This window comes from Arachis ipaensis, chromosome B09, assembly GCF_000816755.2.
Source record: "Arachis ipaensis cultivar K30076 chromosome B09, Araip1.1, whole genome shotgun sequence".
NCBI classification, from domain to species: Eukaryota; Viridiplantae; Streptophyta; class Magnoliopsida; order Fabales; family Fabaceae; genus Arachis; species Arachis ipaensis.
In genome coordinates this window covers 31,415,067-31,423,405 of record NC_029793.2, presented here as the reverse complement: position 1 = coordinate 31,423,405, position 8,339 = coordinate 31,415,067, and the positions used below count along the sequence as shown (strand labels likewise).

Here is an 8,339-nt window from a genome sequence, read left to right as displayed (position 1 = left end):
TTTGTGTTCTTATTTGTATTAGTTTGATCATATGTACTTTTTTTTTTATAAAATGATGTTCTAGGTTTGATAAGTAGTCGGTGTTCAGTGCTGAATAATTGTTGTCGTAAAAGACACGTATGTTAAATGTCTTACTAATTATGGAAATAAGTTACATAAGCAAAGTACACATGTTTTCATAGTGACTGATACAAAATAACGCAATATGAAACTCACTGATGCATGAACTGATGAACTAACAAAATAAAATATAACACTAATAACGAAATTATATAACATACAACACTGATAACGAAATAACATACACCCCGATACGCATATCATCTAAAGAGGTGCAACCCCGTGAAGCAACGATGTGGAACCCGTGTCCTATGACCTCTCTGGATAAGCGGCTCCTCATCCTCGATCTCGTCCTCCTCGTCCTCCGGGGGTGGCTGTGCAGGCGTCCTAGGCTGGACATGTACGGGTCTGGATGAGGACGGCCTGGCAACTGAATGTGACCCAGCAGTATGTGCCGATGGTGGGGTCCCACCCAAGGCAAAAGTATGAACAGGAGCCATGGAGGGAGGCTCATTCAGATCGACATTTAACGGTGCCTATGTCCCCATTGTCTGACCCCATCGACGGGCATCCTCATCCTCCTGCATGATGATGGTGATCTCATCTAGGAAATGTGATCCACCGAAATCCGCATCAATCCCATCACCGGCAACAAAGTTTGAAAACATGGATCCCGGAATCACCCATGGCGTACTCTCCTGAAGTGTCTGGTCGTCAACAGGAACACCAACGAAGTAATCTCCGAGCGGCCCCACTCCAAGCCCAGCGTCAGCATGGCTTGATGGATCTCCCATACCGGATCCATACCACTCTCCACCATGTCCGCCATGAGCGGGCCTAACACCCCCACTGGAGCCCCTCCTCCAGCGGCATCCTCACCACGATCAGGCAAATCCTGCCTAGGAGCAGCCCCCCTCTCCCTGCCTCCACGCCCTCGTCTTCGACCACCGCCCCTACCGGCCTCATCACCCTCCTCCATAGCCTGGTCCAGCCACCTCCACTCACGCTGGCTACGGCGTGTCCCGACTCGAGCTCTCCTCTCAACCCAACGCCTGTCAGGAACGTCGTCAACTCGGTCCATATCAAGTACTCGGCCGGCACCCCTCTGCGTCACCTCAACCGGAATAGGAATACCTCTCGGATCCCCCAAGTACATCTCAGGTGACAAGAACCTCTTTCCGTGCTGATGCCACCAGTCCAAGAACTCATGTGAGGGTCCGGGTCGGCAACAACGTCGAACCGTAACACGTGATCCGCACGTGTCTCCCAGTGAAGATGCCAATGCTGTAAATGGGACGGGAACCAACGATCACCTCCGCTCCCATCCTTCGACATCAAGAAGTCGATGTTCAGGACAGGATGCGGGGGAGGCTATACGCCGCCGAACTGCGGTAACACTCTATCAACCTGATGCCACTCAACCACTGCAAAATATATCAGGGACGTCACACACCACCATAACATCGTATGACGAGGCTCCAAGACCTCCGGATGGACAACCTGAAGGACATCGGGTGTGCTATAGGGCATCCATATAAACTGAAAAAAGCATATCAAATCCATTTGACGAACTCGTTAAACCGTATAAACTGAAAGAAGCATTAACTATACATATGAGATTAGCGTACTTACATCCCGAGCCTGTAACAAGTCGATCTTCAGTCGAGCCATCTGTACCCGAGGTCCCTTCTCGCTAATCCCAGGATTGTAACCTGACCACCTGCGTAGGAAATTAAACATGTCCATTTGACGAACTCGTTAAACCGTATAAACTGAAAGAAGCATTAACTATACATATGAGATTAGCGTACTTACATCCCGAGCCTGTAACAAGTCGATCTTCAGTCGAGCCATCTGTACCCGAGGTCCCTTCTCGCTAATCCCAGGATTGTAACCTGACCACCTGCGTAGGAAATTAAACATGGTACTGCGGTCATTAATGATTCTAAAAGGCATAAAATTGCATGAGAAATTGACAATAAATAAACTAAAGATAAATAGTACAATACGATAGCGGTACCTCGAGGCAAGGGGCCAGCTAAACGCATCATACCCAGCAGGCCTAAAACCAGGAAAACGCCAAAAGATCCACGACTGAAGTAACTGTAACGGCCCAGCTAACTTCACTACATGTCTGTTGGCCACTCGGCACATGCAACGGTACAACCATGCTAGTGCCGCCGACCCCCAGTTATAGCTACCCATCTCCTCAAGCCTAGCCACAAACGGTAACCATCTGATGTGTATACGATTGCCTGACTTGTCTGCAAACAACTGGGTGCCCAACAACATCATGATATAGGCTCGGGCAAAGCGCCTCACCGTCTCCTCATCTGCCCCCTCGGGGCACTCTCCAAAAGTCTCCTGGAACCAGGTGCAGTTCACTGCGAACTTCTGTATCTGGTTCGCGAGAGGTAACACACCTAGCAACTCATGGAACCACTGCCAAGCTGGCCTGCCACCATCTATGTATACGTGGAAGTCTGTCAGGAAACCACTGACGTAACGTCCATCTACTGGCAACCCCAACTGGTACGCAACGTCCTGGAGTGTGATCGTGCACTCTCCGAACGACATGTGGAACGTGTGCGTCTCCGGACGCCACCGCTCCACGAAGGCACTCACAAGGGGCTCGTCCAATCTAAACCATCTGTCGTTTAGTCTCGCAAGATGGTATAATCCGGCCATCTGTAAGTACGGAACGTACCTATCATCCAGTCGCATCCTCTGCTGCCGCCGAATGCTCGATATGCAACACCGGGGCTGCGCAATACATGGACCGCATAATTAGAAACGATTTACAATACCACTAACAGATAAAACTCACAACGTAAACAACTAAAATATACCACTTGCAATAACAGATATAGTCAACCACTAACAGAATTTCTTACGAAAACCGCAAACATAAACCTTTTCTGGAAAACACATGCACAAAATAATAGTGGTAAACCACTAGCGAAACCACATACTAAAACCGCATACAAAAAATCACTAACATAATCCACACCCAAATCCACTTACGAAAACCACATGCAAAACCACTCAATTAACCACCATCAATACCACCACCCTAAACTGCTAACATAAACCGCTAAGATAAACCACCCTAAACCGCTAACATAAACCGCTTACATAAACCACCATCAAAACCGCAAACAAAACCACTAGAAGAAACCGCATGCAATACCACTAGCCCAACCCACTAACATAAACAGCCAATAAAACCGCATGTAAATCAGCTAACATAAACCACTATCAATACCGCTATCATAAACCACTAACATAAACTAATATCATAAACCACTATCAAAAACCACTAACCTCGTCGTTGATCACCCTGGCGATATGAGCAACTCCATCCAGTCGATACAGCCTTCCCGGATCGTCCCCCATCGCCTGACTTTGCCGCTCCACTCTTTCTTGGACCGATTCTGAGTTGTTTTCTCTGGAATTTGGTGGAGTTTGAGAATGAAAAAGTGATTCGAATGACCTTGGTTCGAACTCCTTATATAAACAACTCCCACGTAATTCGAATGAACTCGTTTCGAATTACTACTAGTTTGCAAAATTGAGTAATTCAAATCAATTTGATTCGAACTACCTTAAAAGCACGATTCCCTACTAATTCGAATTGAATCAATTCGAATTATAAGTTTATAATTCGTTACATATTGATTCGAATTACGTGTTGCCAATTGTTTCGAGTAATTCGAGTTATATCAATTCGAATTACATTGAAAACTAATTAGAATTGTATTGATTCGAATTACATATATTTGTTCATTGGTGGATTGATATATCAGAATTTCGTTTGACTGATTTGGGTAATTTTAATCCCCCTTGGCACATATACGTTTTTTACCCTAATACTAAATCAAAGAATATTGAGAGTACTAAAATAATTATAAAATATTTTTTGTTTGATATTATAAAATTTGTAGTACTCTTTTTTATTTTTTTATTTTTTATTATTTATTTTATTTATATGATAAATATTTTTTATATTTTTATATTTAGTGTTCTGATTTTGCATATATATAAAAAAATTATTTAAATTGATGTCTCTTTTAGTAATTTTTCATCTAAAAGTGATTTTGAGTAGTATAATCCAAACAACATTTGTTTTACTACAATCAATTTTGATACAAAGAGTCAAATATTACTAAACATAAATCACGTTAATCCAAACTATAAATATGAAAGAGAAACTATTCAAGGGTAGAAGATCACACTTTACTCTCTAAAGTGAAATTCAAACTTTAGAGGATCCAAATCTAGCTTCTATATTTGTCTCTAAACCACTTTCATCTATCATCTTTTAATTTTCTTTGTTGAATACTTGAATCCTTAATTTCATGTATACATTTTAATATCTCAATTTTCTCCATTTTATTCCTCCTTTTTTGGAGAAGAGAAAGAGATATAATTAAATAATTTTTTTCAATTAATATTCTTTATTTCTTTAAATTTCTTCTTCCTCTTAATATTTTTTTATATATTATTTTATCAGTTGATTATTTGTTTAAAAAAAATTATTACAATATTATTATAACATTGATTTATTATCACAAATTATTTAACAACATTTTTTAATAAAATTGTTTAATGCTAGACTTTTATTTGTTAAAATATAAGAACATACATAAAAAAGTTTATGAGAATAAAACCGAAGACAAAACTTTTATAAAGGTACAAAATTAATATGAATGGTATCATATTTTTCGAGAAAAAAAAAGTATTTAAGTAATTTATATCTTTTAATTTTATCTAAGTATGCTAGTGCTATCGTGTAAAAAGAAAAAAATTTCAATATATATAGAAAGATCATGTCAATATTTTGGCATATTGTAGTCTTACGCAGGGAATAAATCACTACAGGACAAGCGGTGAATGGCGGCGGTTTATTTGCCGAATTGCGGCGGTTTTGAATCGTCGCAAAACAGATTGCCAGCAGAACAACATCCGCAGTGCATAAGGACGCGGGAGTTACATTTTGCGGCGGTTACCAGCAACCGCTGGCATAACCGCCGCAAATCAGCGGTTTTGCGTCAAACACCTTAGTGGCGGTTTATAACCGCCGCAGTTTTAAGGATCGTATTTAATGAAATTGATTTGCGGCGGTTTTAGAACCGACGCTATTTGAGGCTTCGTTTTTTAAATATTTTATTCCCGGCGGGTTGAAACCGCCGCTATTCCGACCTTTTTTTTTTCGTAATTTTACAAACCTGGCCCTTTTTTTCTAAACTAATTTTAATTTAAAGATTCTTAACGTTACTTAATTTTTGTTATTTTTTATATTTTATATATTTTTTCCCATCTTTCTTAATTAAAGAATATTAAACTTTTTGTTTTATAAAAGTCTGCACTATGGAAAAAAAAACTCATTAATATTTAACTACAAAGCAATCAGACATGTCTATTTTAATAATGTCAATAACGTATTTCAATAGTCATTCAAAAAGGTAAAGTACTTGGTTAATACTTAATGCCCCATATTTAACATAAACAAAACATGTACTGAAAATCTAAGTATCACATAAATCCTAATATCTATGTTCCTCCATATCTGTCCAAAGAATTCATCCGTGCAGCAATGTCTGGAGGCAGCTCCCCACACTGCTGTTGGACCAGATAACTCAGCACACTCTCTATTTCCTGCCTTTTCGTCTTCTCTGCTGCTAATTCATCCTCAATTGCTTTCGTCTTCAATTTTTCGGTCGTCACCTCCGCTTGTAGTTCACACAGCATCCTTTGGGTCTCTTCTACTTGAGCTCTATCCACCGGCGGCTGCGAACTCGAACTGAAGATTTGACTTGGTGTCGGGCCGTGTCCCATCCCACGCACTCTACCCGGGTGCTCTTTGCCCAGAGCTTGGGCAAGGGAATCATTCTCTGACAATATTCTTGTAGATTCATCCAGTTGCTCAAGCTCAGATATTTTTTCCTACAGGCATAAACATAATTACACAATCACACCAGGCTAATAGCATACTCAAGACATTTTAATTGCTAAACCCAACATGTTACAACATATATGACTAAATGTACTTACACCAATCCTCTGAGCTTCTTCATGTATATAGCTGCCATAAGATCTTTTGTGCTTTAGGATCCATAGTTCTCCCCTACCAACAGTCCTTCCTTGTAGTTGTGACTGTGAGAATTAAATTTATCCCATGAATTTCACTTCTATAAATTTTTTCAATACTTCTAACATTGTTTACTCTATGAATAAAACAACACTAAAAGCCACTTATTCTCTATTACAAGTTTATATTACCTCTTCTTCTCTAGCCCTTGCCAAGCTTTTAGATCCGCCAGTGTGCGTGTAAAGTTGTTTCTTTCGATTCAGTGTGTTTTGCTTGCACTTCGCCTATTAAAAATCAACAGTAAGCTTGAATTCAATGAAGTACTAAAACTTGCTTAGTTAGTATACATATATCCTACGTTGCAAGAGACTCAAAATAATGGGGCATTAAGTATACTAGTGTGGAATTTGAATAAACTGTGGGTAATCTAAATTTAAGTATTGCTTTAACAAAAAGAATAGTTATACGGATGCAGTCCCTATTTACATATAAGAAGTTAACAATATTATTTTATTTCTAATATGCAAATGCCACCCATAACTCATACCACAACTAACGGAAAACACATTTAACAGCCCCTGTGAGATAGTCCAATAACAATCATATAGCATAAATTATAATAATAGGGATACTCAAATTAAATTAATTGTCTTATATGGTAACCTACAACAAATAAGGTTCTAATAAGGAAGAATGGTGTACACCAATCTCAGCATCATGCATGTATAATATTAAGATCTTAGTCAAACAGCCTGTGCTGGGAATTGATGTATTAAAGTGAATTAATCATGTATACTAATTAACATGGTTCAAATTCAGCTCAATCGAAATAAAATCTATTTATTTATACCAAATCATATCAACAAAACAAACGGATTACATTTTTTGATTTCAAGGAAATTCATTTTTTAAAAAATTATATGTATTAAATGAATAGGGTACCTTTGTTGCAGGATCATTACGATACTCAATGAACCACTTCCAATGCTTTCTAGGAATTCCCTCCGGGCGCTGTTCAAGATTCTGCTCAAGTGTCCTTGTTGGTTTGTAATGCGAGTCAAACAGCCTCCCCCTTGTGTCTTTCCAAGACTTCCCCATTTGTTTCAAAAATGATTTCTTGATTAAACCACTGCTATCCTGGAAGTGGAACATCTCCTGCGACGACAATGTCCAGCTGTAAGTAATTGCAAGTTATATGTTTGATATGATTAAACAATAAGAAAATGAATTACCTTTATACAATCGTCATAAACCCTGTCTTTGCCCCGCACCTTTGCCCAACTCTTTTCACAGATAGGAAATTTGCTGTAATCAGAACCCAGCGCTCCTAGAATGCCACTCAACAGGCCAGCTCCATCTCCGACTGCCTGCAGTTCCTCATTGAACCTCAGGATGATCTTGCTACCATTAAGAGACCGCTCCATAGCCTCTCTCACACTCATTTTAGCTTGCTTGATTATTCCTTCAGAATCTAACAAAAAAGAAGAAAAAATGTTATTTATGTGCTCAATGTGCCCCACATGTAAGGAGCATAACAAAATCATAAGCTGATCAATTAAAAAGATTTTAAGTTCAACACTTATTACCAATGAGATCAACATCCCAAAACTCAGTAGTCTTTCGTCGTTTGCGCTTTGTAGCATCAGAAGCAGCAAACATCCTGTCAATGTGTTCCTCAAACGAATCTGCCTCGTTCGCCTCAGGGTCAATGGCTTCATTGCACGGTTCCGTCACTCATGAACCGTTAGCGGCCTGTGGCTCAGGTCTTGGTTCGCTCCTGGGCGGACGAAAGGGTTGCAGAATATCCACTGCGGAGACACCACCATTACTGGGGGGCGGAGGGATGAGCCAGTCATCGTCATCGGATGGTGAAGACACAGGAGGTGTAGCTGGAGGCTGCTGACGCGGTGGCTCCACTCTTGTGCCTTTCTTGAAGCGAGCTTTCCTGGGCATCTTACAGTCCTAGTAAAAACACATGTATCATGCCAAAAAAAAAATTAATTCCTCATGGAAGAATAGAATAATTAACCAACAAATATCATTACTCACATTTTAACTATGTAACAACATATTAAAAACCAATCTATATATGTACATATAGTGATTATATAAATAGAATCTATTTTTTCCAAATGATCCAACTACATGTAAATTAAAAGAATCTAATGAAATTTCGTGGGAAAAGTTG

The 8,339-nt window shown here is 39.6% G+C and overlaps 1 protein-coding gene across 1 annotated transcript; it reads right to left on the bottom strand.

Moving 5' to 3' along the window:
- On the bottom strand, positions 5,614-8,102 carry LOC110266814. Its single transcript, XM_021111837.1, has 6 exons — positions 7,738-8,102; positions 7,384-7,622; positions 7,094-7,306; positions 6,343-6,435; positions 6,115-6,216; positions 5,614-6,006 (listed from the first exon to the last, which is right to left on the bottom strand). Exons 1-6 carry the CDS (start codon positions 7,808-7,810, stop codon positions 5,614-5,616), a joined length of 1,113 nt encoding a protein of 370 aa, XP_020967496.1. The 5' UTR covers positions 7,811-8,102.

Coding starts and splice junctions, on each gene's coding strand:
- LOC110266814 (XM_021111837.1), bottom strand. CDS start 7,810: ATGTTTGCTGCTTCTGATGCTACAAAGCGCAAACGACGAAAGACTACT. Junction 7,307..7,383: donor TTTATGACGATTGTATAAAG/GTAATTCATTTT, acceptor TTGTCGTCGCAG/GAGATGTTCCACTTCCAGGA. Junction 6,436..7,093: donor GTAATGATCCTGCAACAAAG/GTACCCTATTCA, acceptor GATTTTTAATAG/GCGAAGTGCAAGCAAAACAC.